The sequence below is a fragment of the Rhea pennata genome, chromosome 10 (genome assembly GCF_028389875.1).
Source record: "Rhea pennata isolate bPtePen1 chromosome 10, bPtePen1.pri, whole genome shotgun sequence".
NCBI classification, from domain to species: Eukaryota; Metazoa; Chordata; class Aves; order Rheiformes; family Rheidae; genus Rhea; species Rhea pennata.
This window is the reverse complement of record NC_084672.1, coordinates 24,017,885-24,043,913: the sequence shown is the minus strand read 5'-3', so window position 1 is coordinate 24,043,913 and position 26,029 is coordinate 24,017,885. Positions and strand designations below refer to the sequence as shown.

Genomic DNA, 26,029 nt, shown 5'->3' with positions numbered 1-26,029 from the left:
TTGATTTTACAGGCTTCAACCAACTGCCCCAGGCAGCCCAAGCTGAAGAGCACTGACCTACTTAGTAGCCTCTTTTACAGAGCCATCCCATAAGTGATCATCCTCACCAACCTTCTCTCTATATTTTCATGTTCTATACTATCTTTCTGGAGATAAAAACATCATTATACCAGTTTGGAAAGGCATATAGCTGCTAGAAGGGACAAGCTTTTATGGCTGTCCATCAGGATAACTCTCTAGAAGTGAACACCGCTATGAAAGCTTGTTGAGGAAAAAAAGCTTTAGATCCTCATCAAAACAGAGGGCTTTTCTCCCTGTGTTTTTATTTACTTGTCTCTCCTCTCCCATGACCAAAATGCTGACAAACTTAGTTCTAGCTTCATGGACTGTTGCAAAGTTATTTTTCCCCTAAGCAGCCTGCTCCCCAACATCTCACTGGATTCTGAGCAGCTCCCAAATTTGCTGAGTGCTGTCCATCCTCACTCCACACCAATCCCTTCCTGGCTCCCAATAGCCAAGACCTCAGTGCCAAAACTGAAGATGGGGCACATACCAGAACTCCTTTGGGGGTGCCACTGGCTGCAGCTAGGCAAACACCGCAGCATACATCTGGTACGCTGCAATTCCCACGGCCCTTCCTCCAAACACTGCAGTATTTGTTCACAGCAACAGAGCGAAGCTACTACCGATGCATGTGTGGTGAACACTGAGCATCGACTTCCACGTACCAAGACAGACAGACAGGCCTGCTCTGTGCACCCTGCCCCCAAACCCACGTGAACAGTTAACACTCGGATACTTCAGATTCATGGGTCACTTCGGCACCACCGCACATGCGCACCAAGGCCTGCCGCAGACACAGCGCAGCAAGGAGAACATGGGCATTGCAGGAGCTTCTCTAGTCAAGTCTGAACAGATTCAGGCACACCGTGGGTTCCATCCACGCTTGCTAGCAGAAATCACGTCAGCCACTGCAATTACTAGAGACAACCAACCTGCCGCTCCAGCGGCCACAGAAAGAAATCGCTCCACCGCTCTGCTCCACAGTCACTCAACACAGGAACACTCAAACTGCTCCCGAGAAAGGACAGTGCTGCGTGGCGACGGGCGTAAGTGGCTAAGACAAGTGGCTGCAGGACCAGTCACGCTGCACTGGCAGAAGCAGCCAGACTTTTCACACCCCCAGGAACCTGGAAGAGAGGAAGACTTTTGTAGGCTGCTCCTATCTGACTGTGGCACGTCCTTGCCATGAACCATCAGCAGTTTCGCGTTGCTGCTCCATGAACTTGCAGCAACACAAAAAACACCCACAGCAGCCCCACGGCCCGAGGCTGATTGTCACTATAAGTGGGACAAAGCCCACGTACCAACAGCAGACCAAGCAGCAAGGCAGTACCTCCTGTCATCCCTGCACCTCGTACTTGCTTATACACCCACACAAATCCCACATTTACTAACTCATTAAGGTCTCTTTCTCTGCGAATGATGCAACCACAGAGAAATAAATTCCTCTAGGAGCTACAGGAATCATTTTGATACACAAGGCCAATGTGAAAGAGAGTGTGGTAGCCAATGGATCGAAGACCTGCTTTGCCCTGTTCTGCCAGGAGCTGGAAATGGCACAGAAACAGGACAGGACCCTGTCTACCTGCAGCCAGCACCTTGTCTTCATTGCTAGCTTGGACTCCTCCTGTACAGCAGCAGAAATCAGAGAGGCACAGATTCTGCACAGCTGCAGCAGAGCTCAGGCCACCAGCCCGGGCTGCAACCCTCTGCTCAGAGGTCTTCAGCATCTCAACGTACAAGCCCCCTTCCTCCACTGCCTCTCCAGAGAGCCCTCAGCGCTACTTGGCTTCCTCCAAAGGGTGCCACGCAAAACCATTCTGTATCGTGGCCCTCAACGAGCTGGGGTTTTGCTTCAGGTGCTCTGCAGATTTGCTGCATTCCCACCAGAGGTTCCCAACACTTGAACCCCCATGACTCAACAGCCACAGGGTGAGGGACTGAAGAAATTATATCCCCTAGGTTATGATAAGATTGTACTCAGATGAACAAGGACACAGTGGAACTGGCTGACACAGGTTTCCCAAAAAGCCACACTCTGCTTACACAATGCCTTCCCACCACTGCTTCCAGACCCCAGCATGTTGCACTACCAAGTCATCCTTAGAAGAGACCCAGAAAGAACCTGCCACATAAATTACTGTTAGCACCCAAGGGTGCTGCAAACTGCCTCCCGCTTCCAAAGACACACCGTCCCAGCATAACTTCCCGTTCCCTCGCCATGCACAGCAGCACAGCCCAAAGTAGGCAACTGGAGCAGCTGCCAGAGCCAAGTGGCAACGCTCTGCCTCCACCAGCCCGCAAATAAGCCATCTCTCTTACCTTCTCCGATTTGACCTTTTTCAGTTGCCGGCACTCACTTTCCCCATCCTCCAGTTCCGACTTAACTCCCAAGGGATTGAGTGCAGCTCCTGTGTCAATAGCTATACTCCCAAGCTGCTCGGCAGCAGCAGGCTCTGTCCCCTGGCCCCCATCATACTGTCCCACCCTCACAGCCAGGGCAAGGGGCTGCAGTACGTTGGGCTCCTTCTCCGATGGAGCCCCCGCACCCTCACTCCTCTCCTTCTTGTTTTTGGATGAACCGCCTTCCTTCTCCTTCTTGGAGCCGGCCACGCTGCGAGATGCCTTGGCCGATTTCTCCGAGCCCTTCGGGGTGATGGCAGGCACCAAGCCACCAGAGTTCGCGCTGTCCCCAGAGCGTCCTTGAGCCTCCTTCTTGCCACCAGCTCCCTCACTGGGAGTAAACAAGGAGGTCCCTGGGGTTGGCTTGCCACTGTCTTTGCTACTCTTGCTCCTTTTCGATTTGGACTTGCCCTCTTTGCCCTGTGGGCCTGGCACTGGGCTCACAAATTTGATGTTATCAGGCAGGGTAGCTACCGCATTGGGTGCTGGGAGCCCCACCTCTTTGGAGCCCGACATTTCCAATTTCTGCTGATCCTTCTCCAAATCAGCGTCCAGGTCAATGATGAGATTCCCTACTCCAATGTCCCATTCATCCCCACTGTCGTACGTCTCAACTGGGTTCGCATCAATTCCTTTCCCTCCGGAAGCTCCGCTGCTCAAGGACATCTTAGAGTTAACGGCCCCCTCACAGTTCAAGGCTCTTCCTTGCCTCCACACCCTTCGGGTCCACAGCAGCAGCTGCACCTATGTCCTCAGGCTTCCAGCAGTCGGAATCTGCCCAGGTGACGGCATCGCTGCTGCAAGGCAGAACAGAGAGATGTTACACGTGAATCATTCCAGACACATCTGAAAACTTTTCTAGATAGGCAAACATGCTTCAATCCTTGCTGTGGATCTGCCCTTGCTAGTACACACACGTGCAAGCAGAAGCGGTCCACATTCATGTACCATCAATGGACCTGGGTTCAGTTGTCCCTGCCTGGCAGATATGTGCCAAATCCCTCCTCAAACAAAACTTCCACTTTTCCCTTGTTCCACAGAGAGATCAATCACATTAACTTTTAAGTTTTTCAAGATTTCCAAGACTTGAGTCAATTTGTTCACATCAAGACCTGCCGCTCTCAGTGAAGCGCAGTTTCCCGCTGCCCTGGCTGGATGAAACCCCCACGTTTTCCCAAACCTGCATCAGACTCCAGCCTGACCTCAATAGGTCTAATGCAACGCAGCTGCCTCCACTCAGCCTGCTGCCTCCGCAGCCCCAGCAACCGTGTCCTCGCAGCGTCCCAGCTCGGGGCTCTTCAGCAACCTCCTTGGCTGTCCCCGTAGCAGAAGCCATCTGGCATCGGTCCCTCAATCAATACAGGCCCTGGCAGGTCACAGCTCTCAGCTCCAACAAGACATTACTCACACATTCCCTGCTCGCCATTTCCCTCTGAATTATTGAGCGCTCCCCACGCACTGCCCCTGGGATGGAGGATTGATTCCTCTCCTGTTTATGCCACCCACAGCCAGGGGCTGCTTAGGGGGGCTCCTCTCCAAGCAAGCCTCGCCGGAAGGGACCAGAGCCACTTGCCAGAGAAGTTTAGTGCCTTGGTGGGCAATAAATCCCAGTTTCAGAGTGCCTGCATCATGACCAGCACTTGGAAGCATCCGAGCAGTCACTGAAGGCCAATTCATAGAGGAAAGCACCAACTTTCCACCTTGCAAGTCTAGCACTCATCTCGGGCTTGCGCCGAAAGAGCAAAACACGGCACCTCGCGTTAGGACGATTAGGCCACAGCATTACACCACCGCAGCATCCAGTGAGATTAAATGAACAGCAGGCTAAAACGATAGGGGGACAAAATAGATATCTATCAAGGTTGGGATGAGGGACAGTGGCAAAATTGCAGAGGTACTCGATGTCAAGACAGCGGGCAGAACCGCAGGTACGAGGGGGGACCACGGTAGATCCCAATTAGCCCAGAAATTCTTCTCTTAGCTTCCCGGTCGCTCACCCTCACTACAATGCAGGGCAGGCTCTTAGATGTATTGCACACTGCTTTTTTGCCCTGGAGCCAGCAACAGGGTAAAGAGAAGGAAAAAAAAAAAGAAAAAAGGAGCAAGCCCCATGCAAACCAAAAAAGCGCCCAAGTCACTCACTGAAATTAGCTAGCGGCAATTACATTTACGAGACATAATTAACACACGAAACGGCTTCATTCCCGGCAGCCGCTCGGCCCCAGTCACACAGCCAGCCGCTTCCCAGCTCCCTTAAGAAATCCTTGACCACCCATCCGGATGAAGCTCCTCTCAAGCACCGCTGTTCTCCTCTACCCTGCCGAGCTCAAGGCCTGATGATTCCTGTTACTATTTACAAGGAACGCTTCAAAACCAGGTGACTTAAGAGGGAGAGGGGAGGAAAAGAAGAAAAAAGCAAAAACACACACGCACAAATTTCTTCAAACCCCAGCAGGCAGGAGCCTGGAAAGCAGCTTCGTGGTGCGTTTCCAGAGATGCAAACACTGTAAAAATGCCAAGGATTCTTTCATCAGACAGGCTGCAGCAGCCAGACCATTTTCCATCTGCTCCCCACAGCATCCCCGGCTCTGTACAGCTAATAATCCACTCTCTGACAGGTCATTACAGAGATTTTTAACCCCAGGAGCCAGGGGCTAGCACACAGGCTGGAAATGAAAAGCACTGACCTCTCTTTTCAGCGAGGGAGAGAAGTGCAGAATCAGGAGATCGCGTCGCGCGCTGGAGTCACTTCCCAGCCTGGGGCGGGCAACGCTTCCCGCCCTTCCCCACCGGGCTGCTCCCGTCTACCTGCCTCTCCGGAGCCCCCTTTGCTCGGCCGGCCTTGCCGAAGAGCTAAAGGGACGCGGGCGGCGAGCCCGAGGTGGGCCGCGCGGAGCGCATCCCGCGCGGCCAGGCCGCCTTCGGGCCCGCTCACCCCGGCGCTCCCTGGGCGGGAGGAGGGCGGCGCGCCGCGAAGCATCCCAGCAGCCGCGCGGCCCCGCGGCGAGCTTCTGGCCAGGAGCGCCGGAGCGCTCAGGGCTTCCTTTGCGCCACGGAGCTTCGGCGGTTTGTCCAGATGGGCAAAGCTGATAACGAGCCGGATGGCCCAGATTTTTAGCCTGTAACAGCCCAAAGACGGAGGCATGGTGTCCAGCTGCAGCCCGTTAAAAAAACAGACCCAGCCAGACGCTGCCTTCCACATGCAAACAGGATTCGGTAACGTGGGTTTTTGCTGAGTAGGATCAACACGGAGGAACTACTGGAAGATAGATGATGAGGCCCAACCTCAGCTCGGCAGGGGAGCTGCCCGCGACTACTCGCCTTGCCAAGGCCGGAGCGCGCGAAGGGCCGCATCCAGTTCAAATCGCAGGGATGAAAAGGCAAAGGTACGGCCTAGTAGCCTCAAGAATGTCATATAAATCTGCATAGCTATATCGCAACGGGAACGGCATCAGTCACACCGTGCAACTCCGCTGCCTGCACTGCAGCTGCCCACAACGTGGCGTTGGGCAGCTCTCAGCTCACACCAGGTTGCTTGTCTTTTTAAGTGTACCTATGCACATAAATATATGATACACACACTTGTGTGTACATGCACATAGATTTATCTATATAAACAAATAAGGGGAGCAGATGAGCAGGACTTTGGTCCGAAGCTATACCAACAGCTCAGCAGCCATCAACATTTGCTAATTCTTCCTACAACAGGAGGAAGAAAGGAGCCCAGAAGTCCACTGGGTCCCCGGGGATGACAGAGACAGGAGCAATCAAAGATTTAGAAAACAACAGGAAATTACATTCACCCTACGGAGGAGGCGTCAAGGGAGACTGAGGTCTGCTAATGCAAGGAGGCAGTAAGAGAACCGCAAACAGGACAAGCAAGAACAGGCTGAATTTGCAAGAGGGGAGGAAAGGCAGAGCCGTGCTAAGAGCAACGCAGGAGGCAAGCCACAGGGAAGCTTGGGACACGCTGCCTGCCGCTGCTGCGGGAAGAGGGAGCAGGCTCAGCCCTTTCCAGGCTGGGGTAGATGGCTGCGACCCCCCCCATAAGTGATTCTCTGGGTCGTTCCCCCGCAAGCCAACCTGTGCGCGTCAGTCTGAAGCATTCCCCACAGCCCAAACGCTTCCCCTCTCCCTAAATCCCTGTCCTACTTCCCACCTTCTGCTCTGCCAAGGCCTCCCCTTTGCACGCTCGACCTCTGCCGCTGGATGAGGGCCCTCTGCAGAGGGCAACGCTCTTGCAAGCGAGACCCCCCCCTTACCTCCTGCCAGTGCAGGATTGATCCCTGCACAACATGAAAAGCATGTGCTCACTTGTTGGCCTGGAGACCTGCCAACAAAGCATTTTAAGAGCAGTCCTGGAGCACAGATCCTACAAGGAGACAGCTTTCTGCTTGGGAATGCTGCACACACACAGCACCAGACATGAATAATTCAGCTCCATTAGGTGCCGAGACCTCTACAATCCACATCTACGGGCGCTGGGAAGAAGCCAAGGTATTAAGAGACAAACCTGAAAGTTCACTTTGGGAGCTTGCAGCCAACTGCAAACACACCTAGAGAAAGCTATTCAAACAGAGCCGGGGAGCACTCGAAAAAGCACCAAGCTGAGAGCTAGGAAACAGCACGAGCCCTGGCTCTTTGTGCTAAAACACATGCAGGATGCTCCTCAGCAAACCCAAGCTCCGACTTTTTGTGGTGGAATCGGAGGCCGGCAAGCCGAATTGGGCAATGATTTAACGCCCAAGGGCGGCGAGAGGCGGGAGAAAGCTTTCCTCCTGGCAGCGATGCAACCAGCCCACGCGGAGAAAGGCTCTCTCCTAGCCATGCGTTCAAGTCTGCGGCGCTCTAGGATCGGCCTCCGGTGGCTTCCAGACATGACTGGCTGCAATTTTCACCCTGATTAACTTTCAGGAATGTTCTGCAATAAAGAATGGCCAAGACGACAGAGATAAAATATATATATATATATATAATCTCCTGTATGAGGTGGGTCCTCCAGGAGGGCAAAGGCAGGCAGCAGGGTATTTCAGCTGTTTGCCCCCACCGGGCCCAAGCCACGACTGCAACCGCAGCCTCGGCTTCCAGACAACGCGTGCAGGAGGCCAACGCGCTATCTGCAGCTGGGGGGAAAGCCCAGTGGGAAAAAAAAAAAACACAAGCTTGCTCCCCACCGCGGCCCCCGATGTCTCCCTGCAGCCCACCGCCGCTACCCCAGCGAGCCGCCCGCCTCCCCCCTCGCGGCCGCGAGGCCCTTCCTCCCGCTGTCCGTCGCTGGCGGCCGGCCCACAGCTTTCCGCGTGCGCTGCCTCCGCTCAGGATCCCTTTTTAATTTTTTTTTTTTTCGGTTTCCTTTTACGACTAAAGAAACTCGGAGGGGACGCGCGCCTTCTTCCCCTCCCGAGCTGCAGCGCTCGCTCGCTGGCTGCTCGGCTCCTACCACCACGTTTGTAATCTCCTCCAGCTGGGCTTGTTTGGGTTGGATTTTTGTTAAGCTACTCCCGTGTCTTTTCTGCAGCTCTCTTTTTTTTAAGATGTTCCCTTTCTCTCCACCCCCTCTCTCTAGAGATGGGGGGGGGGAAGAAAAGGAAAAAAGAAAAAAAAGAGAGAGAAAAAAAAATGTTGAATGAGAGCCAGCTGGCACGCACAAGAGGAGACGGAGAAATCTGCACAAAGGAGCTTCCTCACTCACTTGCCGCTTTCAGCTCAAGAAATCACGCAGGGGAGGAGGGTTCGCTCTCCCCCGTGCATCAGTCAAGCCGTAGCAGACAAAGGAGATTTGCCACAACACCCTCCAGAACTGCCACCCGACAGGGGCCGGCTTCCTCCGCGGCGCTCGCGCGGCGGGAGGCCGAGATGTTGCAAAACAAGCTCAAGTGCAGGGCTTCAAAACAAGCTGCTCAACCGGGAATTAACCAAAGATGGGAACGGAGGAGCGAGCTGCAGCCGTCGCCGCCTCCTCGCTCGCCGAAGGCGCTGGGGAAAAACTTCGGGGGCTCCTGGGCTAATCAGCTTCACGCTGGCACCCTGCCGGAGGCCGCAGGCTGAACCCAATTTGAATAAAATGGAGCCAACCTTCTTCTTTCTTTTTTCTTCCTCCAATATGGAGGTGCACCCCACAAAGACTACATCTTCCAGCATGCAATGCACTCGGACTGTTTGGCAACGGGTAGAGAAACTCAAAGTTTCCAGAGGTCGGGCCTCTACGCTCAGCGATGAACCTGATGCAGGGCAACGTGCAAGTCATGACTCATTTGCTGGCATTCCTTAGAAAAGCCTGAAATTTTGGAATACGGACATTACGGAAGCAGGATGGACGAGGTCACTGGAAGAGGCTGGAGGTGAAGATGAGAGAGAGCTTTTTAGCGTACGGATGCCCGGGCAATTTTGCCAGGGCGCCCACAGCCCTGCCCGGAGCAAAGTTTCAGAGAGCTATCAAGTCGCAACACCCATCCAGTATCAACTAGCAGTTGTCAACACAACATTCATCATCAGTCAAAAAAAACGCAGTTAGGCTCAGAAGTCACCCTCACGTCCACCTCCATCTGCTCATAACCTTAAAACATGACCTTTACAGCAACATTCAATTAGACTGCTACAAAGATGTCCAGCAAAATAATAAATACAAGATAAGGGCACAGAGCCTTAGATCTGAACCAGAGCGTGTTTGAAGAAAAAGCTTCACCAGATGAACTGAAACTCAGCATTCGTTTCCGTTAATGCTTGTTTAACTCCGATGACAAACAGATATTTTGGAGAAATTTGGTCAAAAGCTGAAAAACCCAGTGCTTTTGCATGAGGTTCAAGAGAGTAAACCCAGGCCCTCCGCAGACCCCCCTATACTTGCAGATGCTTCCCTGAACACCAAACGAGCCAAACACAACCAGCAGTGATGTCACCGATATATGAGGCACACAAAAAGGGGGAAACAAAAAGGAGGAAAAAAATGCAGGCCTTCCCTTTTATTATGGCATAGCAAAAACTGGAACAAGTTTTTCTTTAATCCTCCCTTCACTCTTTGAAGCATCAGCAGCAGAGCCACAATGTTTGTGTACCTGGAGAGCTTATAATTCTTCAGATTTAGTTATTTGATTTTGATGTCTCAACTCTTGCATTTTTTACGCTACCTTCCTATGTACCGAATAAAATGCAACTCTGATTTCCTCTGCCAATACACAGACAAGACCAGAGCTTCATATTTCATGAAAACTAATAGCAAGTGGAACTTCACTCCGGTGCACGGTACCAACGCAGAAGGCACACCAATACCTACAGACTCGCACAAAGTCTCCATCCTTTAGGCACCGAGCGCCATTTCATTTCGTTCCTCAGAAAGACAGCAGCCAAACCTCAGCTTCTCCGTACTCCCAGAGAGCGCTGAAGGACCTCCAGGCTGGCAGGAGCTACAACTGCAGGAAGGTCACAGTGGTGGGATGAAGCAGCAGCATGGACTAGAGGTAAACTGGGCTCAAACAGTGCACGTGAAAGCAGGGCCAGCACGTCTTATGACTCTCACGGCACCACGGTGTGCAAGGCACTTCCCTTTCCCAGGCATCTGCCATCCGGTGCGGAGGAAACAAGCCATCGCTCCTCTTCCTGAGGAGGCTTAGGAGTCCCCCCAGCAATACCACCGTGAGTCTCAAGCAGATGGCAGCAAGGCTCAGACGACAGATCCTGCAGACAGCGGCTGGCCGTAGGCTGTCTGTCCGGAAGCAACGGGCTAGACTTCCTCCCGCAGGTGCGACTGTGGCTTCAAAATCTCTGACAGCTGAAAACAGCCAAGAGCTTTACCAGCAAAGCCAGCACTCGGATCCACTTCCATAAACATCAGCTGGTGCCCAGCGCTCTTAACATTTGGCTTTACTGGGAAAGAGGAATAGAAAAACCCATATGCTGTGGGAGAAAAAGCGTTCAGTATGTAAAATGACTAAGCCAACTTCCTTCCTCCAGTCTCAGTTTTTAGATCTAACCTAAATTGGGAACTCTTGAGCAGGATTTTACCCCTTGCCATTGCACACTGGAAGACAACACTGCGCAACTGCAGCGCCTACACTCGCACACGATGGTTTAACAACAGCTAGAGTTACAGCACCATCTGCACCCAAGACCTGTATCCTCTTGCTCGTCCTGCGATCCTCATGCGCTGCTGCACACACCGGCACCGCCGCAGGCATCGCAGCATTACCGACACGCCGCGCCGAGCGGGATCGCCCCGAAGGCTTGGCTGGAGAACGCTGACACGCGGACCACTGGCAGGCACGCGCGAGCGCGAAGACGCAACCCTGTGCGCGATAACTGGCCAGAATTAACTCGGAAATGCTTCAACTGAGTCTAGACAAGCCAGAGCACTATTGCTCATCAGAGCGACCACCAGCAGGACAGACAGACACCCGCATGTCCCCATACAGCCCGTTCTTGGTGAGCCCAGCCAGCCGTACCGCGGCTGGCTGCTGCCAAAATAACCCAAAACAGGGCATTTGAGCAAATTCATTTAAATGGTGCCGTGCTGTGCGTTGTGACACTTCCTACAGGGACACGTGGGACAAATCTGGGGTTTGACTCTCCTTTGTACCAAGGGCTGGACTCCATTAGCAAACTGGAACTAATGCAGCTATGCAGATTTAAAAAACAGTCTAGTTACATCCTTGCCAACGCCAGCGCAGAGACAAACTGATTTATTAGAGGCTTAAACCGGCTTAACACTATCCGAATCAGCGGCCTGTCCCAATGCACAGCCTATAAGAAGGACCAGGCCAGCGAACATTTAAAAATAATCCAAAAGGCTTACAAGTTTCAGATAAAGCTCCATGTGGGATGGAAGAACGCCAGCAACCTGAGAAAGTCAGGAACAAACAAAAGGAAGCAGGGAGATAACCGTAATCAGCAGGGATCCTCAAAACATCAGTCGGAAGCGCTGGCAAAGACTGAAGACACAGAACGGGCACATGCAACTGCTGGAGACCTGCAGGGTTGCAAAACCACACCTGCAGTTTCGGCAGCAGCCCTGAGCTGCTGGACGTCGGCGGGAGCAGACGCGGCACGTCCGAACGCTCTCAGAACGACGGACGCAGGCGGCCGCTCCAGCGGCCCAAGGCGATCGGACCCTCCCGCAACCCCGCCGTGTGCCCAGAAGAGCCAGGGAAGAGGATTTTGAGCTGGGGGTTGTAACAGCAAGAGGCATAAGCGCTTTTCCAAGCGGGATCCTCCAACGCTGCCCCGGCAGGGACCCATTCGGACAGGACAAACTGCTGTACGCTCACTCCCAGGCTGCTCCTAGAAACTGCAGGAAACAGGCCAGTTTCTAAGGGGTTCTTTTTTTCTCCTCTTCCCCCCCCCCCCATCCTTCTTCAACAGGAGGAGAGCAAACAAGCAGCCTTGGCTGTTTCCCAGGCTTTAGAAGAGGAAGAACATCACTGCTCCAAAAATGAAGGACCTGCCACTTCACCTACTAATGCCTTTAATTCCCCTTCATTCAATAACCAATTAGGGCACCTTGGCTAGCGCTAGCTGCGCCTTCATTTGCAGCAGAAGAATATAGACTACCTACAGCTGTAATCTCTCTTGCTGTCAAGCCATCAGCCTGGAAACGCTTTGGGAGAAACCAGACAGACTGCAAAGCGGAGGAGAAGGGAAGGCATATGCACAGCCAGGGACAAATCCAAGCACAGGGAATACCAGGCCAAGAAATTCCTTCAGCGTTATTTTATTTTTTAAGGGAGGGAAAATAAATATATGTGTTTCATAGCTTAATAAAGCACGTTTGCAAAGCTATGATATACATCAGAAACTTGCTAATTTACACTAATGACCCACCGCAAATTACAGAATTCTGTGAATTAGCAAGCACATAAAGGAATACAATAAAAAAGCAAGAATAATGCATCAGAGTACATCTGGCTTATTTTGTTAGTTGAAGTTCAGTTTTCATTACTTGTGGCAGTACATCAAAACTACAAAAGGTACCTATTAGAAGCCAGAAAAGTAAATAAATGAATAAATAAATAAAAATTTTTAAAAAGAAAGAAAAAAAAAACAGTCTCCAGGACAAGAAACTTCACCATAGCATCTGCTAATAAATCTTCAAGGAAGGACTACTAATTCTCTTGGAGATTAGCACGGGCAGCTCTACCTCTTCAATTGAATTTGCAGTGGTTAACATTAGTTAAGTGATTAAATACCTCATTTAAAAGATGCAAAACAGACTTATGCTGAACTGCCCCTTCTCCTGTAAGAAAAAGGGCTAAGAACTCAGCCCTAACTAGGGACCAAACCTTTGGACTCCTCCAAGCCAGAAAAGATCTGTTTGATCGAAAATGAAGATGGGGCTAATCACACCTATCAAAATCGTTCCACGACGGCCTTCTTTCGTTATCAATACTCCGCCAGATCTGGGCAAAGGGACGAGAGGACGCACAATGTGACACTAAAAGACACCATCCTTTCAGCTGTCAGGACAGAGAGGCCAAGAAGGCCCAGAAACAGCTCGAAGGGAAAAACCTGTGATGCTGCAAGACCTTTTTGTGTCCACAACGTGCTCAGGGAAGGAGCAGCACAAGAGGACAATGTTATTTTTCTTGTCCTTTTTGCTTCTTTTCTTGTTCCAGAAACAAGGAAATGAAATGCAAAATGGAGCATTTAATGTTTAAATACAAAACATCAAGACTCTCCTTAAAGAACCCTTATTCATCCACAGACATATACTCCCACCCTTGTATATACTTACACACACATACACATGTAACATATACGCCCACAATATATGAGTGTGGATGTCTATAGATAGAGAGAGAGGTATCTCACACCAGGTATCTGAGTTAACATTTTAGCAGATAAGTCAGTAATGTCTTTTGCGTGCAGAAGATTCAACTGAGCTTGAGCACCAGCATCTTGGTTTCATCTAGAAAAGAGATTTTTCACCAAAATCCAGAAGTGAAATAGGCATTTCCTTTGAAGAAATCTACATCTTTAAAAAGATAAATGAAACAAGCAACTAAAGTCACAGAGCAGGTTTCAACACAGGCAGGCAACCAGCCCCTATTTTCCTTACTGTACGTCTTGTCCAAGCAAAAACTTATCCTTTTATCTGAAACCACTTTACACTGCAGGGCACGGAGCCCATTTAGCAGGAAAGAGCATTTTTGATGCCATTGCCAGCTGCCACTAGAGAAAAAAAAAAAAATATCACGTCCCCGTCACATCTTTCTCCTTTCCTTGTGGCAGGGCTACAGCCGCAGGTTGATCCAGCTGAACATCACCCCACAAAAGAAAACAAATGGCTCCCCACTGGATCAGCTCCTGAACTAGCTCACCCTGCCAAATATAAATCAAAGAGTAAGGCAACCAGGCACCCTGGTAGCATATCAGCAATAAAAGCAAGAGCTGGGAAGAACCGGGGACGTTCCTGTGCTTTGCTGAGGAGGAAAGGCAAAAGAAGAGTTGTGAATTGCTCCAGAAGAGTCTTGATTCTTTCCATTCGGGTCTCCTGGCTCCTCAAGTCCTGAAGCCACATCAGCACGCTCAGAGTATCAGAAAAGCCTCCCTGGGTCAGAAAAGGACTATCCAGCCTAGGACTGGCCTCAACTTTCAGCAACAACAGCTGCTTCAACATGAGAAATTGAGCCCATACAGAGGGACCTTTTGCCGAACGGTTCCTCCTGCCACCCGCTGATCAGCAGTTCAGGACTTGGCCCTCAGCACATTTTCACACAAAGCTGTTTGCTGCCCCAAGCAAACAGTACCCTGACACCAAGCTTCCTCATCCCTACAAACCTGGCTCAGGGACGTGGAAGGCCTGTTTCCCCAGACCAGCACGCTGGCTGCCAGCGGAAAAGCCTGGGGTGCTTCAGTGGTGGCGAAAGCACCAGTCCAGCAGGCTACGCACGGCCAGAAATGAGCTCCCATGGCACCTTCATCCTCAGAGCTGTCTCACCTACCTACCTCTTTCCATTACACATGCAAAACATCTCACAAATTGCCTTTTACACCAGCTCAGGCTCCTTGACATAGCTCTCCCATATCCCCAAAACCCTGTGAGAGTTACGTATTCCCACGCAACGGCATCATCCCCATCTCTGGCCAGCATCACCACAGAAGAGCCCAAACCACACGACTTTCCTAGATTTGCGTCAAGCTCCACTGAGAAGAGACCAGATCTCCTCGCACCTGTAGAGCCCGCAATATGTCCATGCGGCGTCAGAAGAAGCGAAGCATCGCTGGAGAATTCCAGACGAGCACAGCCCGTGCCACCTCCGAGTGCTTTTAAGAGGTCGCTGCCTGCACCCTTACCAGAAAAATCTTTCTGCAAACAGCCATCAGCTTTATTCCCTCCACAGTCATCACCCTGGAGAACAACATTTGAGGAAAGCAGCAGGTTGGGACACAAGGCAACTTGGGGAACAGACTCGTGTGACTCTAGCAACCCAAAGGTTAGGGAAACATTTCTCCGTATACTGCAAGAAACCTGCAAAAATAGCGGAAAGCTCACCTTGAACCCTCTGTGGGAAACTGCCCCATCACCTGCACTCTATCCAAAGCTTGTGCTCTCCTATCAATTCACTGTGTACAAGCTACCGAGTACGGTTAAACTGTCACCAGCCTCTGGCAAGGTCACCTGCGGCCTCACCTCCTTTTGTTACGGAGGAGCAGGCACGTGATCCGCCCCGTGCAAACGTCTGCCCGTGACCTCCCCGAAGCAGGTCCCTGCTGACAGCCAGGTAACCGAGTCAGAAGGAGCAGTGTCAACACTCAAAGGGCATGGCCACGCACACAGGGTGTCACCCATCCCCGAAACAGCATACCTGGAACCATAAATACCATCTTATTTACATAATACTCGGGATAAAAGGGACTAAGAGGCTTACTGCATTACATCCGTGACTGCTCTTGCATCAGTGCCCAGAGGCCCTAATCTGAATCCAGGGACCTGTCCTGCTGGGTGCAGTGTGAACACAACGAGCCACTTCCTTGCCCCGAACACTTCACGCAAGTCCTGGTTCAAGCCCATCCAAGCCCGAGGTCAAGAGCAACATGATACAGCCCAGCTCTTCCTGTTTCCTTGATGAGCAAGCAAAGAAAGATCCCTTTTCAAGCAGCGTACACCCAGGAAATGCCAGATAAATCACAGCGTCAGACAGGACACACAACTCCGATCTTCAACTGCCTTTATTACATGGCTGAGCTCTGGGAACACAATCCCAATCTCAGCTCTCCAACCTTTGTCACAGTCCACGATTACACAGATACAACTCATCGACATCGATTTGTTTTTGTAGGGATGTCCACATGGAAGTGCTAGAAAGAGAAAAACAAAAGCTGCCTCCTAAAACAACTATAATCTGTGCAAAATGCAAAGAGTTTTTTTTTTTTTAAAAAAAAAAAAAAGGTAAATATAATCTAGGGGCAAATTTAAATTCAATTTGGCCCAGTTCTCAAAAAGAATAAACAAGACGGACTGAACTCCGGCCCTTCCTTCTTATTCATACACAGTAAAGATACACAAGCTGTTAGGTAGCTCCAACACAGCAGGAGAATCCCTCGGCTGCCTTTATACTTCATGTGACATTTCTTCATGAAAAGATGCATTTTTAGATAGACTAATGATTTAAAAGAAGGAGCTTTAGAGACAGCAGAGTTCTGACCCAGAAGCATATGCTGTGCAAATGGGCATCCTACAAGTCAGCCTGCAGTTAGGATGCAGAGAGGGAGAAATTATTTGCAGTTACCACCCAGACCAAGGCACGGGGCTACATATGGATGAATACTCCTTACTCACGACAGCGTCTCCCTCTAAAATGCACTCTGCAAAAGAGAATATTCACTGTGTTCAATATGCACAAAGGTCACAGCAATAGGGTAACGCTCGTGTTACAAGGGACACCTCTGAGTATATGTACACACACCTCCTCTAAGTAACACGCAGCCTAACGGCGACTCATACAACACACAAACCCTGCAGCGGAAACAAAGTCCGAGAGCTTGAAAAAAAATCTCAGCGTCCCGGCCATACTCAATTACAGATCATTACAACTTGCTTGATAATTAATTTCGTCTGGTGGCTCTAACTGGCTCAGAGCCCTTGTCCTGAACAGCGAGGCCAGTTTAGATAAAACATTACATACTTGTCCTTTTGCACCACAGAGATGGGCAAACTCCCAGTTTTGTGCAAGTCTCTCTTCTTCAGCAAGCTCTACCCCACAGATAGGTAGGGAGCTGAGAGACTGTTGGTGGATTAAAGAGGTTATAAAAGGATAAGGATTTTTTTTTTTTTTTTGTTTCAAGACCAAAATGGCTCCAAAATAATAAATTATAAATTATCCTGTTCAAAAAGCTAATCAATAAAATAAGCTGACTGGATTCTTTGAGTGCTGCGTGTGGCTACATACTGCCAACAAAGAGCTAGAAATGTGCAGCATAATCCTATGCCAGAGTCATCACACAAAGCAGGGAAATAGGTTTTCCTGAGGATGTCCAGACAAGGGAGGCCGTGAGCACAAGCGTTGCTTCTACCCACGTCGCCAGGCCCGATGAACGAAGACAGGCTGGTGCTGGAGTCTGAAAGTCAACCCCGGCGCTGGCATCCTTATTCTTCTGGAGGAGAAAAAAGGGCCCGCGAGCTCTTCCGCGTGCGTCACAAAAAATAAATAAAGAAATAATTAAAAGAAAGAAAATCTGTCTGTGTAACACCTCACCCAATGGAAAGGGCCTACCCAGAACAGGGTTTACAAAAAAAAAAAAAAAAGGAAAAAAAAGAGGGGGGGGGGGGAACAGGCCTGCTGGGAGATGGAAGAGAGCCAAGTCTCACAGACAAGACTTGAACCTGTGACCTTCCCTGTGTACACAATGGGCGGGAGAGAGAACCGCTTTATCTCCGGAGCAGCCGTTCTCACCCCTCCGTTTCACTCGGGTAAAACCAGAGCGTTTATTGGACGCGTTACCAGTATACCCACTTTGTGGCTTATTTCAGCCCAAGCCAGCCTTGTCCCGAGAAGCTTGCCTTTCCTGTTGCATCCGAGGAGTGAGAAAGAAGCTCCGCTTCGGAGCGCGGAGCTGCCAAGATAAGCCCCGCACGAGTTATAGTCCAATCTCAACACTTCCACTGGCCGGGGGCCCAAACCCGGGGCCCCTGCCCCGCTCCTGCGCGCAACGGGGACGCGAGCGAAGCCGAACGCACCTTCCGCCAGGCCCGCGGCGCTCCGGCGCCGTCAGCCCGCCCCTATCGCGCGGACGGCTCGGCCCGGCAGCCCAGCTCGCCCTCAAAAGCGGGCTGGCAGCGTCAAGGCTCGAAGGACAAGTTGTTTGTGCTTCGACAAGCTCGCCGTCGCAACGGAGGCCCAACAGGCCCGCTCCAAGCTGCCCTTAGTTAAGGGCACTTACGGAGAGCTCAAGTGCTTTCCTAGGACTCTGATCTCCGCACACCAGTGCCTCCAGCATCCACAAGAAGCTGCACTCACAGACAAGGCTTGAACCCCAGAGACAACTTGTGTTTGGATAGATGCTCTTAGGAGAGCTTAATCCTCTGTGATTTGTGCCGAGAAAAATCCCCCAAAGGGGCCGTGTCCTCCCACCACGACTACCACCTCCCTGCACACCCGGCGCCGGGAACCCGAAACTGCTCTGAGCTGTCGCCTGTGTCACATGTACACACAGGTCAGATGTTCCTCCTCCTCGGCAGGCCCAAGGGGGGAGAAGGAAATCAGTCTCTTCAGAAAGCTCTGATCAAACCTGCACTGCAAACAGAGGAAAAAGCGCGGAGCGGGAGCACTGCCACCCACCAGGCACTTCTCCAGCTCCTCAAGTCCTTTACAGCACAAGGCAAACAGACACGGGGTCAAGAGAGGGAGAAAGGCACCCGCGAGAATTCGAGTGCCGCAGCTGGAGATCAAGGACTCGCTCGCCAGGTGCGGGGGCTCCTGACCAAGCGACACCCTCCCAGGCTCGGGTAACCGCATCCCCACGGCACAGCACCGTGCCACCTCCCCAGGACAGGACACGAGGACGCTAGCTCGGGCGGCGGGCCCTATACCTCCTCCCCCACGAGCGCGGCTCAGCTCCGGGGTTGCCACGGCTGGGCACCCTCAGCACCTTCTTCCCCAAGTCCTACGTGGCCACCAGGCAGCCCCACGGTGTGCTCACACCGTTGGGAGGGGGTGCGGGCAGGCTCCGAGCCCCCGAGCACAGGGGGATCCCTTCGGGCCGCACCAGGAGGGCCACAACACCCCACACGCGCCCGCAAGGAGGGGACGGCGACCGCCCGGGCGCCAGGCGATGACCTCCATCCCTCGTGGAGACGCGGCACACGCTCCCGCCACGCCGCGTCCCCCTTCTGCGCAGCCCCCGGGGAGAACACGGGGGATCCCCCCCCCCCCCCCCGGCTCAACCGCCACAGAGGGTCCCCAGGTTCCACAGCCCTGGAGGACGCGAGAGGACCTCTCCTGACCCCCAGCAGCCACGGGGGGGGTCCCTAAACCCCCGGGGGTGTCCCCTGGGGGGACCACAACTCCCAACAGTCACACAGCAGGTGATGCCGGGAGGACCCCAACTCCCAACAGTCACCCTGGAGGTGTCCCCAAACCCCAGGGGTGTACCCGGGAGACCCCAACTCCCAACAGTCGCACAGCAGGTGACACCACGGGGACCCCAACTCCCAACAGTCACCCTGGGGGTGTCCCCAAACCCCAAAGGTGTCCCCGGGAGACCCCAACTCCCAACAGTCACACAGTGGGTGACCCCTGGAGGACCCCAACTCCCAACAGTCACCCTCGGGATGACCCCAAACCCCAGGCGTGTCCCCTGGGAGACCCCAACTCTCAACAGTCACCCTGGGGGTGTCCTTAAACCCCAGGGGTATCCTCGAGGAACCCCCAACTCCCAACAGTCACACAGCAGGTGACCCCACGGGGACCCCAACTCCCAACAGTCACCTCAGAAGCGTCCCCAAACCCCAGGGCTGTCCCCGGGGGGGGAACCGAGCTCCCAACAGCCACACCGGGGGTGCCCCCAAGCCCAAGGGGGGCCCTGGGGGCTCCCCGACACCCCAGGGCTGCCTCGCAGGGGCCCTCCGACGCCTGCAGTCACGCGGGGGAAGTGGGGGGGCGTGAGGGAGCCCCACGCCGCGGGGCGGGGGGGGACACCCTCCACCCGCCCCGCAGTGGTGTCCGCCGGCGACCGAGCGGCGTCCTGGCCGCAGCAGGCCGGGCGCGGCGGCGGCAGCCCGCGGGGGGCGGCGGGGTCACACTCACCCGGCTCCGCTCCCGTCCCGGGCTGCCCTAAGTCTCCTCCATGGAGCCGCGCGGCTCGCAGCGCCGCCGCCGCCTCCGCCGCCAGCTAGGGGCCGGGCGCCGGGGCCGCCATGCCGCCGCCGCCGCCGGGCCGCGCCGCTGGGCCGCGCTCCGCGCAGGCCGCGCCGGGGTCCGCGGCCGCCGCGCTCCGGGCTCCGCTCGCCTCCGCGGGGACGCGGCGCACCCGGAGCGCGGAACCGGAGCGGGAGCCGCCGCTGGGCGCGCCGCAAAACGCGGAGCGCGGAGCGCAACCCGGAGCGCGCCGCCCTCCGCCAGCAGGGAGGAAAACCCGGCGCGGCGCGCGGCGGCGGCCCGGGAGCCGGAGCCGGCGCGGCGCGCATGGCGGGGGCTACTGGGCGCCGGCGCTGCGCGGGGGCTACCGAGCGGCGGTCGGGGCGCGGCGCCGGGCCGGGGGCAGCGGGCGCCAACGCCACGTGCTGCCCGGGGGGGCCCCGCCCCGCCATGAATATGCACGTGGAGGGGTCCCCGCCGGGGAGGAAACGACCTGCGGGGCGGGCAGGGGCGGGGAGGGGCCGGCAGACAAAGGCGCGGCGCGGCGCGACGGGGCGGGCTGGGCCGGGCCGGGCCCGGCGGCGGCGGCAGCGGCGGCCCCGGGGCCGCACAAAGCGGGCGCGCGCCAAAGCCCCGGGGTGCGGCGGCGGCAAAGCGCGGAGAGCGGAGCCGGAGTCGGGGCCGGGGGACCGCAACGGCGCCGCGCCGCCAGGACCTGCCGGGAGCGGGGTGAAGGGCAAAGCCCGGAAAGCGGATCGCGTTCCGCTGGGGAGCCGGCGCCACCGCGGCCTGCTGCGGCCGGCCGGCGCGGGAGAGGCGCCGCACCAGGGCCTTGGACGCGGCGGCGCCTCGTCCCCCGCCCCGCAGCCGCCAGCAGGCCCGGAGCTCCTCGCCGGCCTCCTCCAGTCTCCAGCCGCTCCGCCGTCCCCTCTTCCTCCTCGTCCCCGCCGGCACTGGTGACCGCAGAGAGCACGAACGAGCCGCCGCCGCCTCCACCGAACCTGCGGGCGGCCGGCCCACCCGAAGCTCCGCGGGAGAGCCGGGGGGTCCCAGCCCGGAGGGGTGCTGGTCGCCCTCGCGCTCGTCCCGTGCCACCGTCAGCCCCGGTAGCGTCTGCGCCGCAAGGCTCGGCTGCCCCCTTGGACGCGCGTTCGAGTGTTTTGGCCGGAGAGGGTCTCGGGGGCGGGGGGAAAGCGCAGCCCGAAGTGCTGCGGTGCTTGCCCAAAGGGATACGATAGAGTTGTCCGGCCATAAATAGAGTCGGCTGCACTCGTGCAGCCGCGTTTCCCCGCCGTGAGTCATTGCAGAAATCGCCCAAGCAGCGGGGCAGGAGGCGCAGAAACCTTCAGACAGGGCAAGCCGCACGGCGCCTAATTTATGCAAGTCCAACGTTCTCGAAACGCAATAAATCTCGCCGGGATATTAAGTTGCTCTAAAGATAACGCGCTGCCGTGGGTTAGCTCTGCTGTCGGGATTAAGAAGTTTTATTTATTGTATAATCGGGCAGAACGATCTCATCGGAGATCAGCCCTGTAAATCCTCACCCCGGAGCACGGTTGGGGCTCCGCGTTCGGAAAGCGTCACCCAAACCCGCAAGGAGCTGGAAGTCGGGGCTTGGGAAGCCTCTGCATCCGCAGAGGGACTGGCTCGCGCCACGGTGCCCCATGCGCGTTCACGGCTGGTTTCGGAAAGAGCAGAGCTCTGATTTTTTTTGAGAAGCTTTTTGGCAACCGAGCAAGGAAGGCGTAAGACCCAGCTCCCTGGGTTGCGGTAAAAAGGTGCGGTTTGGGGGGCCGTGGCTTCGTTTCTCTGACTTGTGGGGCAGATGCAGGTGAGATTTTAAAGCATAGGAAAGGGGGATAAGAAGAACGAATATATAAACCTTCATTTAGCACGTAGCCAAGATGTCAGCGCTAAAGTTAATCGCGACACCGAAGGAGATGAAGGAATTTGTTAACGGCTCGTGCACCCGTAACGCGACGGACGTGAGGAACCGCTCCTGCGCCAGCATAAACTCAGTGTTGATGTAGCACAGAAACCTGGCAGAGAGCGAGACCGCGGGACCGGCTGTCCTTGGGCAGGGTGGACAGCCCGGCGAGCGACGCCGGCCCCCGAGGCCCCACGGCCCGTGCTGGAGCAGGGCGTCCCGCCGGCTGCCAACGTTACAGATGGCAACCCCGAACTTGGAAAGCACCAGAGCGGCGGCAGGGAGTTTTATGCGCCGGGAGGACGGCTTAAAGCGAGGATGGCCGAGCGGTCACGGCTCAGCTACATTCGTTACGTGCCAGCGGGGTGAGGCACGGCTGCAGTATATCTCCTGCCGGCGGTCCAGCTCCCGCGGCAGGGCCGGTTTCACCAAGCTAGAAGCGAATTATGTGCAAAATCTCTTGGGAGAAAGATTTCAATCAGGAGGACAGGAACAGTCAGGAGGAGCAGGCAAGGACATCTCGACAGAGACCCGCGGGCCTCCATCCCACGTGGCCGGCCTGCCTCGGAGGGACCAGACGGGTAATTACCTCCCGCGGCCTCGCAACGAATGCGAGAGGATGGAGCCACGGAGAGCCGGAGGGATCTCCCCTGCCCCGCGGAGCTGCAGAAGGGCAGTGAACGGGCGATGTAAAAGCGAGGAGGACCACGACGCTGAGGGAGGGATGGGCAGCCGGCTGGCGGGTCCCCAAGCCGTGGGCCAGCTCCTCGCTCGGCGGCGCGGAGAGCCACTTCGCCGCCCCGTTGAAACGGCACGTGTTGCGATAACAGACGAGACAGCCCGGCCTCCCCTTTGCCAGCACGTACCGCCGATCTGGGGGAAGAAACAATCCCGTGCACAGCGCGACAGGGAAACGATGAGAGGGAACCGCAGGTACTTGAGTTTGACGACCTACAATGAACAAATTAGGTCATTTCTTTGCCAAAAAATTTAAAAGTCTGGCTAAAAGGCTTCCTGAGCATTTGATGATGATTTTCAATATGCCCTGGACCAGTAATGATGTTCTCGATGGTGGGAAAACCAGCTTTACTGTGGCTGCCAGGACTCAGGAGGAAGCAGAACAAACCAGGGAAGTGTAGGTGTGTCAGTCTGTTCATTCTTGGGCAAAACCGTAAACGACGTCACTAACGCAGAATTAAAGGCAAAACCCCACAAACTCTGCCGGGCAATCCAGCTCTTTTGGAAGCGATTTTAACAAATCCCTCCGACGGCGTATTTTGACAAGGCAGCAAGTTCAGATGACAAACCGCCGATTCCACCCGCACCGATCTCTGCAGGCTTTTGACCGGGTACAACGTAACATTCTGATTAAGGAACTGGAATACATCAAAGCAACGCGTTAAATGGATTAAAACTGGTTGACCAACGCGCCTTCAGAAGCACCCGCGAGCCGCGCTCGTGATCGAGCGCGGCCGCGGCTGCTGGAGCGCTGGAGCTCCCAGCCCTGCGCGACTTGACGTTTTTTACCAATGACTAGCGGAGAACATAAAATCATTGCGGATAAAACCCACGGATGACATATGGGCACGAGCTGTAAGTAATATAAAGGACAGAGAGCTGACAAAGAGCAGGCTGGCTCTCTCAGGGGGGTGGAAGCAAGCAAACTAGTGATGGGTCTGTTTTAATGCAAAACCAAAGCCGTACAGGCAGAGCTGGTGGGGTGGCTGTGGCACCGGGTCCTGCCCCGACTTGGTCCATTTGCAGCCTCCCAGCTCCCGGCAGGGGACAATTTCTCACTGCCGCTGCTCACGCGGGAAAGCCCCAAGGGCGGACGCTCCGCTGGTGGGCCCCGAGCCCCCTCCCGGCGGCAGCGGCACCACGGCGGCTGCGAGGGGATGTTGCAGCAGCTGCTCCGGTGGCCAGGATACCTCCAGTATACCCCCGGTTGCAATAGCGAGTTGAAGCAGCAGCTCAGCCCCACGGAGGATCCAGATTCTGCTCCAGCTTCCAAACTCCTGCTGATGTGGCGTGAGAGGCTTCCCAGCTCCACACAGTTTTCCCATTCCACCAAGAGCTGGAAGCTATGGGAGGGGAGATCCCAGGACAGCACTCAAACCGCAGCTCAAACAGCCCCAGAGGAAGCCAACACTAGTCCACATGGATTTTGGTACAAAACGGCAAGCTGTGAACGCACCAGCGCCTCTGCCCAGCAGCAGGGAGACACTGAGACAAGGACAGCCACATCTACAGCCAGGACAGACCTTAAGGAAGGGTGTGTGGCACCTCCAGGAGAGGGCAGAGGGACAGGGAAAATGAGATCATGTCCCTCCAGGAAGGTTGCTCTCTGCTACTGGTTTCTTCTGCAACAGTGGCTCGTGTGTCTGGGTGAATCAGGAGTTCAGCTTGAGGGGCAGGTGACAGCGTGCCCTGGAGTCCTGATCTTCCAGTCCTGGATTTTCAGCATCCAGGACAATGGAGGAGTCTCGGTCCTCCCTCCTAGGCTCTCAGGACTCCTAGCACTCTTGGGACAGAGACTGAGAGGTCAGCACTGAAGCAGCTGTTTTGCGTTGTTTGCTGCTAACTGGATGCTTCAGTCTTCCTCACACAGGCGTTCTGCTCAGAAGAGCCACCTGGAGCCTCTCCTCCACCTTGGTCCCGCACACTCTGCCTTTGGGGAAAACCATGGCAGGCTCCTTGGTGGTCAATCTCTTCCCCCAACCCCCAGGGCTCTCTCACACCACGGAGCAGAGAGGGAGCTGTAGGCATCCTAGACAAAGAAAGCTTGACATCCTGCCTCTCCCACCCAGCCACCAAGTCCTTCCATTTCCCAGCCACCGAGGCCAAGTCCTCTTCTGCCTTTTTAGCTACTGCTCAGCAGTTCTCCCAGGTTCCCAGGCCCCTGCATTCATAGAATCATCACAGAATCGGTAAGGTTGGACCTCTGGAGATCAACTAGTCCAACCCCCCTGGTCAAACAGGGTCACCTAGAGCATCTTAGACAGGGTTGCGTCCAGGCGGGCCTTGAAGATCTCCAGAGAAGGAGACTCCACAACCTCTCTGGGCAACCTCTTCCAGTGCTCTGTCACTCTCCCAGTGAAGAAATTCCCCCTCACATTCAGGCGGAACTTCCTGTGCTTCAATTTCTGCCCATTGCCTCTTGTCCTGTCACATGGGACAACTGGAAAGAGTTTGGCCCCATCCCCTTGACACCCTCCCTTCAGGTACTTGTACACATTGATCAGATCCCCCCTCAGCCTTCTCTTCCCCAGGCTGAAGAGGCCCAGCTCTCGCAGACGTTCCTTACAGGGCGGATGCTCCAGCCCTCTGATCATCTTCGTAGCCCCACGCTGGACTCTCTCCAGTAGCTCCATGTCTCTCTTGTACTGGGGAGCCCAGCACTGGACACAGTACTTGAGATGAAGCCTCCCCAGGGCTGAGTAGAGGGGCAGGATCACCTCCCCCAACCCACTGGCAACACTCTTCCTAATGCACCCCAGGATACCATTGGCCTTCCTGGCCACAAGGGCACATCGCTGGCTCATAGTCAACTTGTCATCCACCAGCACTCCCAGGTCCTTCTCTGCAGAGCTGCTCTCCAGAAGGTCAGCCCCCAGCTTGTACTGGTGCCTAAGGTTATCTTTCCCTAGGTGCAGGACTCTGCACTTGCCCTTGTTGAACCTCATGAGGTTCCTCTCTGCCCAGCTCTCCAGCCTGTCCAGGTCTCTCTGAAAGGCAGCACAGCCCTCAGATGTATCAGCCACTCCTCCCAGCTTGGTATCATCAGCAAGCTTGCTGAGGAGGCACTTCATCCCTTCGTCCAGGTCATTGATGAAGAAGTTGAACAGGATGGGACCCAGTACTGAGCCCTGGGGGACTCCACTAGTCCCAGGCCTCCAACTGGACTCCACGCCACTGATGAAGATCCTCTGAGCTCTACCATTCAGCCAGTTCTCAATCCACCTCACTGTCCACTTGTCTAACCCACACTTCCTGAGCTTATGTAGGAGGATGTTATGGAATGCACTCCTCCATAGCTCCACTTCTACAGGCACTGCAGACATCTCCCTGTGTCCTAGAGACCCAATGCCCCAGTGCAGAAAGAACAGAGCATCCCGCATCCACCTGAGAGAGGAGGGCCTTGACAGCAGAAATACAGAAACACTGAAAAGAAGCAGAGCAGCTGGTACCAGCATGCTGGGAAGTTAGTCCCCAGAGTCTCAGCACAGCTGAATGAGGTCTTACGCATGGGCAAGGGAGATTCAAGGGACAGGCTGGTGGGCAGGCAGGTACAGCCAGCAGAAGCAGCAAGCAGGAGAACACCTCTCCTGTCACATCAAATAGCAATTCC

At 54.7% G+C, this 26,029-nt stretch overlaps 1 protein-coding gene across 2 annotated transcripts in view; it reads right to left on the bottom strand.

Annotated features, from left to right (window-relative positions):
• Positions 1–19,806, bottom strand: part of ZNF609 (zinc finger protein 609) — an 84,072-nt gene extending 64,266 nt beyond the window's left edge. For both annotated transcript variants that reach the window (XM_062583721.1, XM_062583720.1), the window contains exons 1-2: positions 19,704–19,806; positions 2,386–3,263 (exon numbers count right to left, since the gene is read on the bottom strand). In XM_062583721.1, coding sequence (XP_062439705.1) covers positions 2,386–3,132 — 747 coding nt within the window. In that variant the 5' untranslated portion in view covers positions 3,133–3,263; positions 19,704–19,806. The remainder of the gene's footprint in view (positions 1–2,385; positions 3,264–19,703) is intronic.
• Positions 19,807–26,029: the final 6,223 nt, after the last annotated feature.